Below are 22425 nucleotides of genomic sequence, written 5' to 3'. Positions count from 1 at the left end.
TTTAAAAAACTTCTTGGGATTGGTTTTGCTCTGTGTGGTTCTGTGTGGTTATACACTCTTCATTCATTCAGATTTGTTTATTGCTGTCCTTACTTTATGTACAACCAGGGTGGCTTTTTCTTATTGATTTTACCCTTATTACCTTTTTGGGGTATATTTAATAGTTAATAATTCAAACTAATGTTTTAGAGTTTCCCACATTTCCTCTACATTCTTCCTGTCAAATAACACTTCTCACTCAATTTCTTTTAAAGAATCCCTGAATAATTAAAAGTTTGCTTTCCTAAAATGTAATATTATAGCTGGTCCCATAGGTTGTTATTTACAGAAGTTGATTTCCAGTGAGACCATGTTGTAATCCTAGATGTTCTATTATAAAAGGTGACATCTTGGATATTCTTCGGCATATTATCTCTTAGGTTTCAAGATGGCAACAAGGCTAAAAGAATTCCCCTACAAAGCTGCACAAAGGAGCGTAAACCTTATCTTTCAGGTGTTTCCTTATTTGTTTGATTCTCATATGGTTATATTTTTTAATTCGGAACTTGCATATTGCTATATTAACTCAATATGGAAATATGTTGAAACACTGTAAGTAATACAGTATATTGCTATTTAAAACAACATTGTAACAAAAAATGAAAACATATTTACGATTACTACAGTCCTAATGCGCTTGTTTCATAATAAAGTATGTTACAGGTTGAGTATCCATTATCCAAAATGCTCGGGACCAGAAGAATTTTGGATAATGGATTATTCCGTATTTTGGAATATTTTTATATTTGCATGATGTATCTTGAGGTATCTTGCATTTAATGTTGTACAAACACATCAAACACATGGAATTCACTCAAATATATTTTATTGGTGCATGAAACAAGGTTTTAAAACATGAAACAAAGTTTGTGTACTATCTCCGGCACTGAATCTGAATGGCAAGTAATCATAACCTTGTACATATTTAGGGGGATATTCAATCTTCAGGTCACGGCAGGCGAGCTTGCTCGCCCGTCGTGACCCAGTCCCGTTCTCGGTCAGCTCGACCGAGAATACGCAGGCGGGATTCAATGTCCCGCCTGCAGCGGGACGAGAAGGGGGCGTGGCCGCGAGTTGCGGCTGGGAAGTGACGAGATGCAGCCGGCAGCTCGTCTCTTTCCGGCTGTTCTCGGCAGAACGAGCCCGACAGCTAGAGATGTCGGGCTCGTTCTGCCAGGAAACCCTGTTCAATGACAGCATTGAATAGGGCACGTCGAGCATCTCCCCCACGGGAGATGCTCGACGGAGATTGAATATCCCCCTTAGTGTCAGTTTCATGTTATTTCCCCAGTAGTGCCAGTTACAGATGTAGCCAGTAGGTTTTTAGCAAAAAACTAGAAATAAAACAATTTAGAGACTATGGTTTCAGAATAATTTGGATAACAGATATTTGGATAAGGGATACTCAACCTGTATAACTTTTTACCTTTGACATTGGTTTACAATTGAATTCAGCTCATTATAAATCAAATTTAGAGACTACCAAATAAATATTCCCATTATCTTTATCCGTGTTTCCCCTCTCTCCTTTCACTTTGAGGTGGAACCTTTTGGAACCATTTAAATAAAAGATGATAATAATAATCCTACTTTTCCTTCATATGTAACATTCTTCTCCCACTTTAGCTAAATGCTGTTTTCATGCATTTAATATTGTCAATTAACTTCACTACATTTACACTATTACCTCTTCTTTGAAACTTTTAGAATTCATCTTCAGTCTGCTCTTTCGACTGCAGGTCATGGAAGTAAATACATTGGGATGATTCTCAGGCAGCGAACTGCTTATGTCTGAGGAAGACAGGCAGGATAAGAGGGTTTCCTTTGACCTCTTTTTCTAAAAAAAAAAAAAAAGAGAGAAATGAATCACTACATAAATTCTGTGCATAATGTATGTACAGTACATCACTGTAAGAAATACATTATTATTGTTAGCAGTATCCACTTGCATCAGGTAATACAAGTATGTCAGTGACTACAAAGATAGAACATCATGGGCCTGATTCAGAATTGCATGCAATCTAGCAGCATCTATAGCTGCAGAGGAAGATATTCTGGTTCCCCGGATAAAATAGGGGAACCAGCAGCTACAGAGGGATCCAGATCCCACTAGACCACCAGTGACACGTTTACTGTATTTGGTACTTATGTAATGCACATAGACAGCGGTATGGCACGTTGTTTCCACTGATTCGAAAGCGGGGTATTTTTATTGAGAAAAAAAGTATGCTGCAGGAGGTGGGTAGATTGGCCAGAAGGCTGCACTTCCGGTATGCTGATCACCATCCAAACATCCCAACTTGCTCTTTTCCCTACAGCCGCTGGAGCTTGGCCCTTCTGCCAGCCACCACAAGGGTCCGGCTCTCCTGCTTCATGTCAACAGAGCCTGGCTCTTGTGCCCACCGCTATAGCAGTCTGGCTCTCCTCCTTGCTGCTGCAAAAGCCCAGCTCTCCTTCCTGCCATCATGGGAGCCCGGTTTCTCCATGTTGCACCTGGAGCCAGGCTCTCCTCCCTGCCACCATCTCCCACCCTGCATCCCCTCTCTGGCCCTGCGTCCTGGTTCATCCTGCATGCTCTATTGGATGAGACTGTTATTTTTCTTCAGATTTGCGCTTTCTTTGTTTAGGTGAAAGCTATTTGTTTTCCCTCTTTTCCACCATTACCTGGGACCCTCCCAGGTGGTATAGTGGAGTCACTGACCGTAGTTTCCCACTACCGCTAATTGTTTCTCTTTCTTTTTTTTCTTTATTCTCCTCCAAGACATGGGTGCCTTTGTCACCTCCCTTATGTCCAGATGAGGTTGTGTTTTTGTAGTGTTTGCCAGTTGTTTATGGTTAAACTATGTTTTCTCTTTCTGTTTCACTGTCATTAACCTCCCTTTTCCCCTTCTCTCTCCCTCTATTTCCATCTTGCTCTGCTCCCTTTTTCTCTTCCCCTTTCTTACCTCTCATTTTGATCCAATATCTTATTTCTTACTCCTTTCCGTGACATGATTAGATGGCAGTAACTTTATGTAGTATGATGCAAGGGGTATTAATATCCCTTTAATTAATTCAAGGGGTTTCAATATCCCTGAAAAGAGAACACAGGCTCTCCATTCCTTTCATAGGGAGAGAGCAGACATATTCCTAAACCAAGAGACCCACTTTCGCCAGGCTGAATCGACCCCTCATCTCAGGGGTCGATTCAGCCTGGCGAAATCACTATTTTCCCACTACATACTATTGCAATTACCCACACTCGAAATCCAAGGGTGTCTCAATTTTGTTCAAACGTGTACCAGTTACTGATGTGCAAGTAACTGGTACACGTTTATATTGGAGGAGGGAAGGTGCCTGCTACTTATTTGCTCTGTTTTTAATACAATGTTTACAATTGTTAACGTCTATGCCCCAAACCAGGGACAATGGACTTTTCTTGGGAGGATCCTAGATGCGGTTGACTCACTTAAACAGGGGATCTTGGTGATAGGTGGTGATTTCAATTGGGCCTTAGAACCCCTTCAGGATACTGTCCCACCCGTCAACACCTTGGGCTCACAGTCTAGAGGGATGAGATGCTTGCTCCACACTCACCAGCTCTCCGATGTTTGGCATATATGTCATCACACTGGCAGAGACTTTACGTACTATTTGGTTCCACATAAATCCTACTCTATAGATACTTACATATGGTTCAGAATTTTTCCATTGGCCCCATGACCTGGTCCGACCATGCCCCTGTACACCTAGATATCTCTTTAAGTGCCACAAATCCCAAGCAGCACACTTGGCGATTCAACGAGTCCTTACTCTTTGACCTTTATTGTACAGTAAATCTCAATTGGAAGACACATTAGATTTGTCTATAGATCACAATGGCAGCCCTGACGTTTCTGATTTAACTGTTTGGGAGACCCATAAATGTGTTGTATGTGGGAAATGTATCCAACTGGGATCATACTTAAAAAAGGCAGGGTCAGATTGACAACCTTCTCTGAAAAAATTCATCCGTTGGAAACTGTTCACAAGGCTTCCCTTTCCTCTACCGGATTTTAAAACTCCATTCTGCCAGATTAGCTATCAATAAATTACTGTTAGATAAAGTGAAACTGGTCTATAGAAAATGCTGTAATCAATATTAACAATGGGGGAACAAACTGGGTTCCAGAGGGCCCTTTCCTTTATTTTATCTATTAAAGATACTCAAGGGCGAACGTTACATGACACAGAGTCAATCGCATTGAGTTTTTGCTCATACTATTCCTCTTTATATAATTTGCCCTCGTCGATGGCTTTTGTGGAAGCTGAAGAAAAACAACATCATATACTATCCTATCTTTGAAAATTGGGTTCCCTGTATTAACAGGTGAGATCAGGGATGACATCGAGAGATCCTTTATTGCATCAGAACTACTGGAGGCAATAAAAACAAAAAACCCTCTAGTAGGAGCACGGGCCCCGATGGTTTTACCATCTCTTATAACAAAGCTTTTAAGGACAATTTAATCCCTCTACTCTAATGAGCTTGTAATACAGTTTCAAATGCCCACCCTTTCTACCCCCAATATCTAGAGGCTCACATTAGGGTTCTTCCGAAGGATGATGACAAGGACCCCTCGCTATGCCCTTGTTATCGCCCCATTTCCCTTCTTAATATTGATGGGAAGCTTTATGCAAAACTTCTAGCAAATAGACTAAAACACTTCCTGACGTCCATTATCCACAGTGACCAGGTGGGATTCGTTCCAGGTCAGTAAGCCAAAGATAATATTTCCAAGATAATCGCCCTTACACACAATCTCTCCTTTACTGATATCTCGGAAATTCTCCTATCTACAGATGCCGAGATGGCATTTGACAGAATTGACTGGGGTTTATGAATGATGTACTAAACTATTTCGGCCTAGGTCCAATATGTCTACAGCACATCTTAGCTCTTTACGCTTCCCTTTCTGCCAGAGTAAGGATTATTATTTCTAAGTTTTCCAACTAGCTCATATGCTTGTTCCCCCGGCATATTGGTGGTGGAGACACAATATAAATGATTGTTTAGGTGGTATAGATGTCCTGATACTATATCTAAAATGGGTCTGGGTGTACCTAATATATGTTGGCATTGTTCCTTGGGCCCCAGAAACCCTGTCCTCATTTGGTGGGATTGTCGCTCCTTACAATCTTACTGGAAAAATGTCATCTCTATTTCTGTGAAGATACTGGGCGAAGTGGTCCCTTCGAGTCCCCTGTTTTGGCTGTTTCACTATATGTCAAGATTTGTCCCAAGATATAAGAAATCCCTCTTATGCTGTTTAAACAATGTAGCAAAGGTATTCATTTCGGTATGCTGGTGATCTTCCTCTCCTCCAACGATTAAAGAGTGGTTCCATAAAATAGATATGTATATGGAGTGGGATAATATAGTGTCTTTAGCTGCAGAAGACTATGACTCCTTTAGAGACCATTGGGCTGCATGGATAACCTTTAAGGAATCCCCCACATATGGGACGGCACTAGAGTCTATCCCCTCCCCACCATCTTAGTTATACTTTGCTCTAGTTACTGTAGGCCTTATTCTAGTTCACTCTTTCTGACAAAATCCTTCTTAGATGGACAAAACCATGTGCGTTGCAGGGGGAAGATGTAAAATGTGCAGCGAGAATTAGATTTGGGTGAGTTATTTTGTTTCTGTGCAGGGTAAATACTGACTGCTTTATTTTTACACTGCAATATAGTGCTCACTTTGACGTAAAACCCCACCCAAATCTAATTCTCTCTGCACGTGTTATATCTGCCCCCCTGCAGTGCACATGGTTTTGTCCATCTAAGAAGGATTTTGTCAGAAAGAGTGAACTAGAATAAAGCCCTATATCCCCAGGTTCTCGTATATATACACCCAAATGAAAATATATGTACATTCTCTTCTTTTTATGTGATTTGATTGTCTTTGCTGCTATGTATCGGATCTGACCCACCCATCTCCTCCCTAATTCTTAACTTTACTCAATATTTCCCCTTCTTCCCTTCCTTTCTTTATACCTCCTTTTTGTATACAGTTTATGTTGGATGATATGATGATGTTGATGGTATTATCCTGCTGTACCGTAATTCTTTTTACTGTGTCCAAATAATTTTCAATAAACATATTACACATACATATTCTTTTGATAGGTGTACATTTCAATATTGAATGAGAGTCTATAAGTATGAAAAAGAATGTAATATGCTATGAGATTTATTATTCGGGTGTAGGACCAATGACCCTAAATATAATGGGCGGGATGTACCAAATACTTACATTACATCTCTTTATATACATCTATTTATATACTAACATACAAACCCTCACACAGTGTTGTGGAAAGAAGGTAATAGGCTTCTATAGGGTAGCCCCGGTATCACAGAGCCATATAAATAATGGACAATAATATGTATGTCTTTTAATACACAGCGGCATATTAGCACTGCAGCTAGTGGGAGGAATCCCAGGGTGGACTTCTGATACATACCAACCCATAAACCGCTGTTTATTTTTTAACAGTAAATTGAGGGTATCATCTGCCAAGAGAAGAAAAAACAAATATAGTTCTGAATTGATTACATAATAGTGGATACGTATCCCCTGGATATCTAAAGACATGGGTAAAATCTAATAGCATCTTTAGGAGGTGCAGGATCTTTGGGGAAATCTGCGAGTCTGCCTATATTTGTGGAAAACCTCACAGGCTATTACATATTGCCCTAGGTATGAACAAGTGGCTGATAAAATTTGAGTTTTCTGAATCACCATATAAATTATTTGCATGTAATTGAAATGTGTGAAAAAAAAACCAAATCTATAAAGCATTGCACTGTTAGTGACAGATGAGAAGGCTCCTTTTCTTATCTAAGTATCTAACAAAAACATTGCACTGTAGCCATTTCAAACATACCTTAGAGTTGTCTTTTTGTTCTTTTGCTTTCTTGGGGCTTGTCAACTTGCTGCAGCGGATGGTTTTCGATAAAGATGTTACGCTGGTTGTGGCATCAGGCAGTACAGATGTAGAATTGATTGTACCATGAAGGAAGATACGTTCACTTCGACGTCGACTCCACAGGTCATCATCGCTTACCTCGGCTACAAATTCTTGGCTGCGTTCTTTTGTGGATTTAGATTTTAGTTGTTTTAATTTTCGTGCTTTTTCCATTATTTTTTCTTTCTCAGAGTGATTAAGAATGGATTCATTGTCTATAGCCATTGTAGAATTATCTACATTTTTTGAGTTTGTAAATTTTATGCCAATTGAAGGCTTTGTTTCCTTACTGTTTAAATCCTTGTTTTCAAAGTCTGTGCCTATAAAAATACAAAAAAAATTCATGAAATGAAAATTTATTTAAATTCAATGAACACATTTTGAGTTAAATGTGCCATTCTTTATTAAAACACAATGTTTTTATTCCAAAATACAGAAAAATCTGATGTCCATTAACTGTTTTCCAAGCACTATGGATATGGAAAACTTTATTCCTCTTCATAATTTTTCTACTTACTCAAAAAAAAGTAAAGTAGCTTGAGAAATTAACTGGACAACGCCTGACTGCACTTCATTTTAACCAGTGTCTCCCAAACTTTTTCAGTAGTCCAAGGCAAGTAGTCTTTGGGTCTCCATAACTTTTTCACGGTACCCTTAAGCCAAATTAATTACCGATACAATAATACAACACTAACGGCTGGATGTACCAGCCATCCTTCCTCTCATCCAGGGCCGGATTAGGGGGAGGCACAGGGGAGTCAGTACCCCTGAGCCCCCCTCTATCTAGGGGCCACCTGTGGTTGGCATGTATTTAAAAAAATATATAAATTTTTTAGCAAGGTTTTGTGCATGGGAGTTGGGTAGTGCTGTGGCTTCGCCTATCTGCCAATGTGACAATGCCCACAGGAGTAGTGCTGCATAACGCCCAAACCAGTGGCTGACAGGAGTAGCGCTGCTTAACGCATGCAGCAGTTGCCCACAGGAGTAGCGCTGCTTAACGCCTGCACAAGTTGTCGACAGCAGTAGCGCTGCATAATAGCCAAACCAGTTACCTACAGCAGTAGCGATGCATAACAGCCACACCAGTTGATGACAGGAGTAATGCTGCATAACGGCCACACCAGTTGCCGACAGAAGTAGCGCTGCGTAATGGCCACACCAGTTGCCGACAGAAGTAGTGCTGCGTAATGGCCACAAAAGTTGCCAAAAGTAGTAGCGCTGCATAACGGCCACACCAGTTGCCAACAGTAGTAGCGCTGCGTAACGCCTGCACAAGTTGCCGACAGTAGTAGCGCTGCATAACACACAGACTAGTTGCTGACAGTATAAAACTCTCAAATTTTATTTACCTTCAAATCTGACTAGCAGTTCATCTTCCATGAGACCTGCTCCCATGTAACTCTGCCCCTTTCCTTGCTGTGTAGCACCACCCTCCTTCCCCAGTACCTTTGCCTCCTTTAAAGGCCATGCTAGTGCTGCCATTGATGCAGTCAAAGGGGTTAGGAGCCAAGAGGGAGCTTCCTGCTGTTGGCACCGCTGCCTGTCTTGCAGTGAGACACTGACAGGCAGCGGCAGCCAGAGAGGACAGCAGCAGGGACGCAGAGCAGGGAGAGTGACTCTACTGGCTGGTACCTCCTTGTCCTGCATCCTGTGCATAGCAGCCAGGACCTTTGATTTCCGTCAGGCACCCGCACTCCTCCTCCTCCCCCTTGGCGGCAGCCTCTTCCCTCCTCCTCCTCCCCTTGGTGGCAACCTCCTCCCAGCGCTGACTACCCGCTTGAACTGCGGGCAACAAATAAATGACATGCGGCAGCCAGGCTGCCTCTCCAGGGACACTGGCCGTGGCACCCCCTATAAAAGTATGTGAAACACCTGTATATTATGTGTTTTTCCAAACCATGATAAAATGAGTTCAGCTTTCCACATCATTTTTGTACTGGCTGCAGATAATCGTATCAGTCACAAGATCATTAGCGTATTTGACCAATGATTTTGGTATAAAAAAAGTTTGGCTTGCTGCCAGTGTTAAGATTCACCATAATGATGGCTGATGTGGTTGAGGTAAGAGCTCTGGCAATCCTGTCCTTTCACACATAGGCCCTCATTCTGTGCATTCGCACAGGTTAGCAATGTTTAGAGACTGCGCATGTGTGCAGGGCTGCCACTAGAAATGTTGGGGCCCGGGACTGACCTACAGTCTGGGCACCCAGCGGCACAATGCCATATATTCTGTCTGTCATTTAGGGGGGAAGGTTAAATGGCTGTGCTGTCTGTCCATTGGGGAGGATAATGCCTGAGCTGTCTGTCTGCACTTTTTCGTGCCGTGCGATTAATGCAATTTGATGCGATGCGATCTCACTAGTTAATTTATTCACTGCACCCTGACCGCCGATCGCATAGCATCGCATGGCAAGTTTACATGCCGTGAGATGGGATGCGATGAGATTTCGCTAGTTAATTTATTCACTGCACCATTACCGCCCATCGCATCGCATCCTCCGCAAAATCAAATGCGATCGCATTTGATTTTGCGTGGGATGTGATTTTGCACAACACCCCCAGTGTACATGTATATGTGATGCAATGGGATTTAGGACACCCCGACTATCCATTCCAGCCAGAAGCGTGGCAAGCACAGCGAGCCCCGCTTCGGGGCTCAGTGGCTCGCTGCACTTGCCACACTGTATACAATCAACTCCACGCTGACGTGGATAGTGGGGGCATGAAAATGTCAGGAGGACGCGTCATGCGTCCGCTCGCCATGCTTCAGAGTGGCCTGGATAGTGGGGGTGTTTTAGGAACACATTCACACCGGCCATATCATGCATCTGACACAGTAATGACAACATGTGTTAACAGCTAACTTGAATTTACTTAATAAATAATAATTAAATATCACATTAAATAATTAAATCACATTAATCACAATAAAGAAAAAAACGTAAAAAAAGAGTCACTCTGCCTTAGGAAGCAGCGAAAATGCGTGAAGAATACGCTGAAATGCGTTATCAGCACCCAGAGTCTTCCGTCAGATGAATTCCTGCAGGTAGGACTCTAAATGCTGGCGTGCCGTGCCTCTTTGGCGCTTGATGCACCATTTGCAGGAGCCCAAAGGCGTTCAATGGTCTGGGTGTGAACACCTGTGCCTGGGTCCACAAAGTTGAAACGATGATTAACCCGAGCATAGTGATATCTGGCCTGTTCCAGCTGCTCGGTAGTATAGGCCCGCCAGCAATCTGAGTGCTGCATCCCGTTTCTGCACCTGAGTTATGAAGCACTCACCAGTCCAACATTTCTTTTTCTTTGGACGAACAGACTCTCATCCACTTCCACAATCTTTCCGGGACCGCCAATACATCGCTGGGGCTGTGCCATAATGTCCACGGTGCAGGCCTCTCGCATCCCATGGTTGTAGATGACCTCACTTTTATTGGACAACTGCAGTTGTCGCTCACAGTAAGCAATAAATTAATCATATAAGTGTCAGGAAGGATAAACGGCACCCCGGGAACCAATGTGCTGCTCTGAGGCTCACCTTCTTGCGACAGGATTTTATATGGCACCGCCACATGCACTCTTTCACAGATAAGCGCATAGGGTGCCCGTTATTGCAATTCTGCGTGACCGGCAGCAAATTGTGCTGCTGAAAGAAAAGAACAGCCTCCTCTGTCTTCGGCAAGGTGAACATAGTTGTGACAGGTTCTGCAGTCACTTCTCCTGCAGCTCTCAGTGATGCAGCCATTCCTGTGAATAATTCACCTCAGACTGACACTACGCTACTTCTGACTGACTACGCAATTTACGTTGCCTATGCTGATTCTGACAGCACTGTACCATATTAACTACGGAGATCGCATCGCATCGCATCCATCGCGCGCATCGCACAGCACTAAAACGGGAAATGCAATGCGATTTCAGTACGCTAGCTAATTGGGTGCCCTGATAATACACAAGTACCCTATCTTTATTCATGCAACTATATATTTATGTGGACCTGATGACTAATTTGCTGAAACACCAGTTAATGAAAAACCATAAAAAATGGATATAGGAATTTCTCATTTGACAGTTGTCTTGCCTCTTAGTTGTAGGAATTAGTTATATCCCTTGCCTACTGTACCTCTGGAACATTCACAAGCATGCAATAGGACAAATGCCTTGTATACCACTACTGTTTATCAGTATCCTCACAGTATAGACAAAGGCTGCCTTAATATGCACTTCCTATCAACTTTCACCACAGCAACATGTGACTATCGGTTAGCCCAGGAATTGTAGTAGATTAACAACGGGATACGGTCACTAAGTCGACCCAATTTAGGTTGACATGCATTGGGTTGACCACTGACACAAGCATTAGGAAGACAATGGAAAGGTAGACAGTCAAAAGGTTGCGTTTTTCATGTTTTTTGAGCTGACATATGCGACACGTGGTATTTCATGCCCTACCATCCACTGCAGCATGGTTGGACAATAAAAGTATGCTGAGCGCAGCAAGGCACAATGCCAGAAACAGTGACTGTCGACCTAATGCCTGTGTTGACCTAACAACCCTTAGCCGGGTCAATCTATGTCAGGTGTCGACCTAAGCCCTGTCAATCTTGAGAGGTCGACCCAATGCAAGTCAACTTACATTTGGTTGACCCAATGAGCCATACCCTTTACTTGAGTGAACTTGCTCCTAGTTGTTAAGTGTAACAATGAAAGCTATTCGTTACTAGTCAGTTTCCCTGTGCTGCAAGCTCATGGTTAACACTTTGAAAACATGGATTTTATGTTAAGTGCCAGACTCGAAATCAAACTGGTTTTGCAGTGTAAATGATTGGCACTTTAAAAAGCCTGGAGATTTCTTAGCACTTTTGAATCTCTCATCCTATTCAATTTCCCACAGGATGTCAATCAGCAGCCAGCACTGGCTTCCTTTGCACAGATGGCTCGCACATATGCACAGCAAAGGCAGGTATTTTCTTTGGACCAAGAACTGTGCTATATCTCTCCCTTGAAGATGAGCAACCCAGTACAACAAATCATTATTAAACACAAAATATGGTGTGCGGCCTACAGGTGGCAAGGAACTGTCGTTTCTATTTTACCACTTACAACATTTTGTAATTCAGTCCTGATCGAATGGCCTGATGTGCAGCGGCCACCATTCAGGTAAACTCTGTCCCTGTTTGAGTGAAATCCCACCTTTTGAATTAACAAGATTGCTGTGCGAAAAGATGTGTATGGCTGCAAATCTATTCTGTTCAAAACCATTCGTAAGCTGCTCAGCATTGAATGATTTTTACACTGGACATGACTAATCACAGGCTGAGCGTAGCCAGAGTCTTACTCAGTGACTGCAATGAAAGGACGCATATCCAGCCTGTTGCAGACATCACACATCCTCCCCTAAGCACTTGGGAATGCCTGCGTTTTACCTGACACTCCCAGCCGTTCTTCTGGTATGACTAGCGTTTTTTTGGCACTAGCATGAAACAGCCGGTTACCACCCGCAGATGCCTACTTCCTGTCAATCACTGCAAATTGCCAGCAATCAAAGAAAGTAGCATGCTTCATGGCAGGACTGCCTTGAGCATGCATACTTCAGGCTGTACGCATGTTCAGTTTATTGATAATCAGATAATTTATGGAAACAGCACAGACTAATTCAGCATGGATCAAATGATTATTGAATGACTGCACATACTCAGCATTCGCATTGCGCATGCATGAGGAGAATTAGCAACTAAAAATGTGTACGGTTTGTAATGGCAATGCATATGCAGTTTCAATGGCAGGATGTCGGCGCTAGGGTTCAGGCATTTTTAAGGTGGGTCTCTGACATCAGCGCTGACCACTCTCAGCCTGTCTCAATCACAGATTAGTGGCAGCCTCAGACCTACTCATACTTAGTCAGATGACAAGGCCTCATAGATGCTCGGGTGTTTGTGTATGGACCTGCCAATGCACGGCAATCTGGGATGCATTTGCAAATTTGCAGAGGGAATTTTTTTTCAGACTAGGCAACGGCTTTCTATTTGCAATCATTGCAACTTCGTAGATTAACCATCCAACCTTAATCACCCATAAGGTCTCTTCCACAAAGGATAGGGACACCAAGGAACTACTGCAGATACTACAGTATGTTAAGTTATAATTCCTTTAACACCTTGTGCAGTTGTACTAGAAGGTATTTAATTTCACCACATGGATACACAATACCTTGCCCGAGGGTAAAACCTGGTCAGCTACATGTGATTCTAGGTGAGCCCTGGGACCTGCGTCCTGGGCTTAAGATCTAGTTGTAACCCTTGTTTAGTTCTATTACATTTTTCAACGGTCAGGTACAGTTCAATAACCACTGCTACTTCATTTAGGGCGAGATGTACTAAGCCTTGAAAAGTGATAAAATGGAGATTGATAAACAACCAGCCAATTAGCTCCTACCTGTCATTTTTCAAACCCAGCTTGTAACATGGCAGGTAGGAGCCAATTGGTTGGTGGTTTATCACTCTCCATTTTATCACTTTTCAAGCTTAGTACATCTGGCTCATAATGATTGAGGGTCAGCCTAAAGAGCCCACTGTTATACAATAAGATCTAATACCCGTATTGCATCGTCTAAGGCAACAACTTCCACTATACAATGAGGAGTGTTTTGTTTGGCTGTAACCAAGCACTACTTAATCTGACTGGTTCCGCTTGTTTGACCCATTTGGTCTTCAGAGGAGATCAGGGCCTGTCACATCCAACCTTTGCAGCAGCTTTCTTAGGCTTACAGTCATAGGGGGCCTTGCAAGGGAAAGTAAAACTGCATGGCTGACGCAATACTTGGCCTCTACACGCCCTAATTTTCTTGAATGCCAGCCGCCCCAGAGAATCATAGAACACATAGAATTTGACAGCAGATAAGAACCATTTGGCCATCTAGTCTGCCCCTTTTTTAAACATGTTACCTTAATCATATTTTATCCTTACTTACGTAAGGATATCAATATGTCTATGCCAAGCATGCTTACCTTGCTCTACTGTATTTGCCTCTACCACCTCTGATCGGAGGCTATTCCACTTATCCAATACCCTTTCTTCCTCCCTCTAGTTTCACTGTATGTCCCCGTATTCTGTGCTTTTCTTTCTGTGTAGAAAGTCTCCCTCCTGTACCTTGTTAAACCCTTGATATATTTGAAAGTTTCTATCACACCCCCCCCCCCCCACCCTTTCCCTTCTCTGCTCTAAACTCTATATATATTATTATTTTTTTGTCTTTTCGGGTACGTTTTGTGATGTAGGCCATGCACCATTTTAGTTACCCTTCTTTGTACAGTCCCTAATGTATTTATATTCTTCTGGAGATATGGCCTCCAGAACTGAACACAGTCCTCTAGATGAGGTTGTACCAATGACCTATACAGTGGCATTATTACTTTTTTCTTTCTACTTTTGATTTCTCTACCTATGCAACTAAGCATCTGACTTGCCTTCTTCATTGCTCTGTTCCATTGCCTACCTGCCTTTAAGTCCCCTGAAATAGTGACACCTAGATCCCTCTCTTCCTCAGTAGTTTCCATTATAGTGCCATTTATATTATATTTAGTCTTTGGATTTTTGAGACCCAAGTGCATGATTTTGCATTTTTTGGCATTAAACTGTTGTTGCCATGCTCTTGACCATTCCTCTCATCTACCTAGATCATCAATACTTCGTTTTACCCCTCCTGGTGTGTCTAACATGTTGCATACCTTTGTACCATCTGCAAAAACGCATATTTTACCCTAAATTGTATTTGCAATGTGACCATTATAGATATATAAAAACAAAGGTCCAAGAACAGATCACTGGGGTACTCCACTGGTAACCTGTGACTGCTCTCTATTTACTACAACTATCTGTTTTCTATCCTGCATCCAAAATCTTATCCATTTCACCATCTTAGAATCCAATTCCAATCTTTCAAGTTTATTTAACAGTCTGCAATAGGGGACAGTGTCAAAATCCTTACTAAAGTCTAGATAAGGTACATATATGGCTCTCCCTTGATCCCTTACTTTGGTTACCCAATAAAAGTCAATAAGATTTGTTTGACATGATCTCCCCCCCAGTAAACCCATGCAATTTAGGATCCTGTTGCTGTTGTTGAGATATTCTACTACTCTTTAAGAGTGTTTTCCATCAATTTCCCTACTACTGATGTAAGGCTCACTGTTTGGTAGTTGCTTTCTTGCTTCCACTTTTGTGCAGTGGAACTACATTCACTATTTTTACTTGAGTAGCTAGTGACAGGTTAAATACATTTGTTAATGGTTTTTCCAGCTCCCCTTTAAACTCTTTTAGTATCCTTGGATATGCCATCTGGCCCCATTGATTTATCCACTTTCAGTTTTGAGAGTTCTGTTAGAACTTGCTCCTCTGTAAATGTACTTGTTTCTCCCTCATTTTTCTGAATATACTTGCTACTTAACTGTGGGCCCTTCCCCTCTCTTTCAGTAGTGAATACTGAGCAGAAATAATTTTTAATATGATCTGCTATTACATTGTCTCCCTCAAGAAGACTTCTACTCTCTGTCTTTAGCCTCCACTTTTTGTTTTTCTCCTTTCACTTTTATACCTTTAAAAAGTCCCCCCCCCCCCCTTTACCCACTGACTTGGCCTTTTTCTCCTCAGCCTGTGCTTTTGCACATCTGATTACCTTCTTAGCCTCCTTCTGTCTAACAAGATGCCCCTCTTTGTCTTCATTATTCTGCATTTGATTATATTTCCTGAAAGCCTTCCTGACCTGGTTGTCTGTAGATCACCCCTATACAAAGAATCACCTTCTCCCCTGTTTCTATGGTCACCCAAAAGGGCCTCAATTTTTCTTCAATACCTTGTTTTAAGGTAGTCTTTATGCTTTTTCACATACATTCTACCCCCCTCCAATATTTCCCATTTTGTCCTTCCTGAAAAAAGTATATCTTGGTATAGTATATCTTGGTATAGCTATGTCTGACAAAGGACTTTGAATTATTTATGAAGTACATGGACAAAAGGAATATTACCTGTCCTTTAACCATAAAATTGAAAATAAAGTAATAGAATACTTGGATCTCACACTAGGGAATCAAGATAACAAGGTCATCAGAAATTTTTTTGTAAAAACAGTTGACTCAAATAGCTATTTACTGAACACTTTAAAAGTGGTCATATGAGTTAATGGAAGACCAATATCCCCTTCTATCAATTATGTTGAATTCACAGAAATGAGGCATTCGAATGAACACCATTACTATGAAACACCTCTCTTGCGCCCTTTTCAATAATCCCCTATCAAATAACCATATGACTAACTCTTTTTAATAAAATCTGCAACATTTATTAACATTTTTTTTTAAAGAGTTTTAACAAAAACTTTTTTTATATTTTTTAGAAATATATATGAAGTTTATGATGTAAAATACATGGTCTTATCCTTCAGAGGAGAAGTGCTAAAGTGGGTCAATCCTCTAATTGAGGCCAATGATCCTTGACTGCGAGATCTGATATCATTCTCCAGGGTTGTGATCAAGAAATTTGACATAAAAGCTCCTTCATCTTCCTTGCCTGGAGGTCTGCCCATGCCCCTCCAAGAACATGGGTCATCTAGATGGTGTGCTGAGAGTGCCAGAGTTTCTAGAATTTTTTTTTGAGTTCCAATCTAAGTATTCGAAATATAGGAACATTCGTGTCAGCTCTTCGGTACTTTGTGGTACTGAAGATTCGTCCTCCAGAAAGTCTTTGATCTTGTCAGGACTGCCATTTATGTCTTGTTTGGTCTGCAGTACCTCTGGTTACACAGAGGTGCTGCTGTTGCAGTACTTGCAGTACCTCTGTGTGGCCAGAGGTGCTGCTGTCATTGTTTGGTCTGCAGTGCTATTGGTTTACCAGAGGTGCTGCTGTTGTTATGTTCAGCTTGCAGTACCTCTGTGTGGCCCGAGGTTCTGCTGTCATTTCTTGGTCTACAGTACCTATGGGTGGCCAGAGATGCTGCTGTTGGGTTCTGCCTGCAGAACTGTGGTTTCTGAGAGCAGTTCCAGCTGGTGTAATCAGCTGGACTGGGTTGTTCTCAGAATGCCATTCCCAGCTGCAGCACATATTGATCAATGAGGGGCATGTCTCTGTGTGCTGCAGCGATTGGTCTGCCCTGGTTTTAAAACTGCATTTGCCCTGAGCTCAGGGCAGTTATAGCTTTCTCAGCCATGTCTGTACTGCTGTAGCTTGCCTGTGACCTGTGACATGATTCCTGTACCTGTACTTGATTCCTGAAACCTGATACCTGTTCCTGCTAATACAGGGCATTATTCTAGTTCACTCTTTCTGACAAAATCCTTCTTAGATGGACACAACCATGTGCACTGCAGGGGGCAGATGTAAAATGTGCAGAGAGAATTAGATTTGGGGGTGTTATTTTGTTTCTGTGCAGGGTAAATACTGGTTGCTTTATTTTTACACTGCAATATAGATCTCACTTTGAAGTAAAACCCCACCCAAATCTAATTCTCTCTGCACAAGTTACATCTGCCCCACCTGCAGTGAACATGGTTTTGTCCATCTAAGAAGGATTTTGTCAGAGTAAACTAGAATAAGGCCCACAGTGTTTCAACAGCCTCCATTGTATTTTACTCCAGCAAGTATATTTCCATTAGTCTTGCAGTCCACTGGGACTCCTAACAGATCTGCATGCCGGAACTGGACTCGAACTTGGATTATGATTCAGAGTATGATGCTGCTCCCTTTCTGGGAGGTCTTCCAAAAAGAAGAAGCACCGGTGTTTACCTGTTTTTTTGCTGTTAGTTCAGCTCTACTCCATTCTGCCAAGGAATTTCTGTGTCAACTGAGCTCTCACTGATTGAGGCACCTGTGAGAATCCAGTTCTTTGTGCTTCCCATAAAAGGCAATCTCTGACATTCAGACTATAGGTTCACACCAGCTCCAGCATTCCTGTGCCTTGTCCACTACCTTGATATTCCTGACTATTGTAGTTGACCTTTACTTGTTTCCTGACCACTCTCCTGCTTAGATCCTCCTGCTTGATCCCTGTGTTATCCAGTATATGATCTCGGCTTGTCTAGTGACCAGTCTTCAGCTTCATCCTAGTGTAATGCGAACTGCGCTTTTCAGTGTATGACCTTGGACTCCCTTTGCCTTAAGCTTTGGTACCTGCTTTGTCCATTCTGTTCTCAACCCGGCTAGATGATTACGATTCTCCATATCCTGTCCTATATACCAGCTCAAGAAAAGGAACCTAACTAAAGGACCGCAACCTCTGTGTCAGGTGCCGCAAATGCCCAAATCCCGCTTGGAGGGGTCATTGGCAGAAAACACCCGGCACAGTAAGATTCCATGCCATTGTGTCAAGTCACGCCAATCCCCGAGCTGGTAGGTTTAGTTATCGTAGTTCACGGGCACAATACAATATACTCCCCAAGAATATTTATTTTAGGAAAGCCAATATCCAATATCCAAAATCGTTGCAATATGTGTCAGTTTGCAAGCCCCAGTGTCACAAATTAGCAATAAAAAATGATAGCAAATCCATTATAATCAGAGGACTCATGAACTGCATGATGACCTGGGTTATATATATTAATTGGAATGCTCTTGCACAAAAAAATATATATTCTAGGTAAAACCAAGATAAACCTAAAATTAAGACTCCAGGATCACGTCAGGCCTATTAAAAACTCAGTACCCAAATACTTTGTTAAACACCATAACTCTGATCCTACATCTCTCAAATTCAAAGCCGTATAACACATAGAACTAGGAACTAGGTGATCTGGAGAAAAAAATTAAGCTAAGAGAAATGTTTTGGATCTTCACACTCAACACCATGGTTCCACATGGGTTAAATAAAGCCAATGAAACAACATCCTTTCTATAACCTACCACTATACTCCCTCCCTTCTTTTACATACATATATATATATATATATATATATATATATATATATATATGTGTGGCCAGAGGTGCTGCTGTCATTGTTTGGTCTGCAGTGCTATTGGTTTACCAGAGGTGCTGCTGTTGTTATGTTCAGCTTGCAGTACCTCTGTGTGGCCCGAGGTTCTGCTGTCATTTCTTGGTCTGCAGTACCTATGGGTGGCCAGAGATGCTGCTGTTGGGTTCTGCCTGCAGAACTGTGGTTTCTGAGAGCAGTTCCAGTTGGTGTAATCAGCTGGACTGGGTTGCTTCAGGTCACCATGGCAACCCTGATGTTGATGACACGCACATCCGGACGGGTGGAACCTTTCTTCCTTCCCCCTGCAATCCGGCCAGCACTTTGGTTCCGTTTCTGGCGTCACTTCCGGTGCGGGGATTCCGAGATGACGGTGGGCGGCAGAGAGGCGGGGTAGCAGGTGCACCATGACGGTGAGCGGCGCTGATTACAGCAGGTGAGTGCTAAAGTTGAGACCCTATTTAATGCTTGTCCTCTATGCATACCTTTAATGACCCCTCTTGATGAAGGTGCTGCATGGCACCGAAACGGCCGTCGAGGATGACGATGTTTCTCTGAGATGTGATGTAATGTATAGCCTGTTGGGTGTCTACTAAAAAATTTTTGCAATGAGGATGCAATATCTCTTTAAAGATTAAATGGATTTCTGAAATTTATTTGGACTGGTGCTGGTCTCTCTGCAACAAGGGACACTGTGAATATCAATTGATTTACCGTGCACAGTCAGTTATTATCATCTGGTGGAGTGTTGTGCGATTTTCATCTAATGCTATATATATGCTATATATATATATATATATATATATATATATATATATATATATATATAATATATATATATATACACACACACACACACACACATATTTTACTAAAACAATTATGTGCATTAATAAGTTTTTTGTAATTTTTAGCCCAAAAAAATATTGTTTTTGTTTATACATATTTTATTATCATATATGGATGTAAATTATATAGGTTTATAGATTATTCAATCATAGATTTTAGGTTTGTTTTATATTTAGTGCCATAATTATATATGAATCTGTACTATTTGAGTTAACATGGACTGTAAGTATTTATAGCACACACATATAAAGGAACATCCAGCAGGTCGGTCAGAGTTAAATGGCCACCGCATCTAATATGTAGACAAAATTTACAAATAATTGGCAGCTGCACTGTATAAACTATGGTAGTTTTTAGGTCAAACTCTCCCCAGTGAGAACATGATGCATCATGAGACTCTGGGAATCCCGCTCAGACGTGGAAGTCCGTAATGAAGAAGAGTCCGGAATATCACGAGAGACAAGGTTCTCGCGTATGCGCGTAAACTTACTATACAAAGCCGAATCCCGGTGAAATAGGGTCTTTAAGTACATGCACGGGACATAAACCCTAATACAATGTGAGAGAGCCCATACAAAGGTTTGGAATATGCTTTGTTGATCTGGTTCACTATTTCTGAAGCAATAGAAAAAACTTGATTTTCCACACAAGCGCAGTAGAAAACAAAATGTCACAGATATTTTAAGATTATAAGATACCATACTAGGTTTGGGTAATTACTGTGTGTGTTATAAATACAGCTAGGGTTAGAGAAAGGAAAGATTGTCTCTTTGTTGGCGCACTGAAAAGAAGAAAGTGTTAAAATATACCTTTTATTGATTTATATTAAAAGGAAAAGTATTTGCGTGAAATATTCCCAAAAGTAGTCAATAACATTATAGACTGTACGACAATTGGGGTTGTTTATCAACTAAAATGCCCTTGTCAAAAGATCTATATAGGCAAAACTAAAAGACAACTGAAAACCAGAATCTTGGAACACGTCCGAAACATTAAAAACGCCAGACAAGATAAGAGTTGTTTTAAAACCTTGACACCAGTTGCCAACCACTTTTTACGTTATCACAATGGTGAAGCAAAGGACTTGCAGGCTTTTGGCATGAAACACATAAAGCTTAATATCAGAGGAGGTGACATGGACAAAGCTTTACTGAAATTTTAAACGAAAATGATTATTCTAATGAACAGCCAATATCCAAATGGATTAAATTAAAATAATAGCTTCATCCCTTTTTTATAAATCATTCGTGAAAAATATCATCCTGCCCATAAAAAGACAGGACCTGACATGCACTTATGGCCTCATCTTTGGAAATTACCTGTACAATCATCCCAGCTCATGTTTGATACAGCTGGAATCTGATACCTAAGCAGTACCATATGTTCAATAATCCAACATGCTATTTGGAGTATCAACCCCTTTCCCAAATTGACATAATATTAGGGTGGACCCATAACATTATATATATATACATATATAAAAATATGAATATATATATAACAAAATACATAAAAAATATAAAAAAACACAAATAATATGTTCCTCTCTTATCTCCCATTATCTCTCTAATCACAGTTTGTCTACTTGGTTACCGCAAGCATTACATCTCGCGCCTTCCTCTGGTCCTATACTTATTGAGAGGATCCATCGCATAGGCCCGGATCGTCAAACAGATTGCAGACGACCCCGGCCCGTAATATTCAGTATCCTCAACTATATGGATAAAGTTCGAGTCATGGAAGCATACCGTAAAACCCAGGAACTTGCATATAACGGGGACTGTTATTCCAAGATTTTTCCTACCAGGTGGCAACAAACCGACTAGAATTCTCCCCATTGTGCAAATCCCTATTTGAAGCCGGAATCCGCTTTGCACTTCTTTATCCTGCCAAACTTAGGGTTCAACATGATGGCAGACAACTATTCTTTGATTCAGTGGAACCTGCCAAGAACTTTGTGGAAATTTGCAAGTGTCATGTTCTTCACTTCACCACTGACATGTTCACATGTTTTTGGTTGACTAGGTCAATACACTTTAGCGCTGTTACGTTAACGATTATGTTACTGTTTATTACTGTATCTTTGGGATCCACACTGTGTCCCATTATTTTTTTTATTTTTCTATTTTCTTTTTCTCTTTTCTTTTATTATCAATTTGGGTTTCTTACACTATCTGTTTTGATATAGTGTTGTTGGTTAAAATTGGACTATATCAGTCCATTAATTTGGTTAAAAAAATAATACAAAATACCTAATTGATTCCCCTGACTTTCAATTATATATAGAAAGGCAATTCTTGAATTATGTAGACGATAATCTGCAGCATCTGGAAGATATTAATCTGTTTTGGGCAGCTTCCAAGCCTGTTGTACGGGGACATATTATAGCCTAACGGGCAAACATAAGCGTCTCAACCAGAGGTATCAAGAACTTAGCCAGGAACTATCTGCTGCATATGCTAACATGTTATTATCGCACACTCCTGATACACACCAGACTTACGTTACCATTAAACACCTATACAATACTTTATGTACAGAACGGGCACAATGCACACTTGCTTATCAAAAACATTGTTACTTTAGATGGGGCA

The 22425-nt window shown here is 41.3% G+C and overlaps 1 protein-coding gene across 4 annotated transcripts in view; it reads right to left on the bottom strand.

The window, feature by feature from the left end:
- The window catches only part of TNRC18 (trinucleotide repeat containing 18), a 351855-nt gene that overhangs the window by 124766 nt on the left and 204664 nt on the right, over positions 1 to 22425 (bottom strand). For all 4 annotated transcript variants that reach the window (XM_083153575.1, XM_083153577.1, XM_083153573.1 and 1 more), the window contains 2 exons: positions 6948 to 7348; positions 1727 to 1876 (listed from right to left, as the gene is read on the bottom strand). In XM_083153575.1, the coding sequence (XP_083009701.1) occupies positions 1727 to 1876; positions 6948 to 7348 (551 nt within the window). The remainder of the gene's footprint in view (positions 1 to 1726; positions 1877 to 6947; positions 7349 to 22425) is intronic.

The sequence above is a fragment of the Crinia signifera genome, chromosome 7 (genome assembly GCF_055691185.1).
Source record: "Crinia signifera chromosome 7, ASM5569118v1, whole genome shotgun sequence".
NCBI classification, from domain to species: domain Eukaryota; kingdom Metazoa; phylum Chordata; class Amphibia; order Anura; family Myobatrachidae; genus Crinia; species Crinia signifera.
Note: the sequence above shows the minus strand (reverse complement) of the source record. Positions and strands in the feature narration are given on the sequence as shown.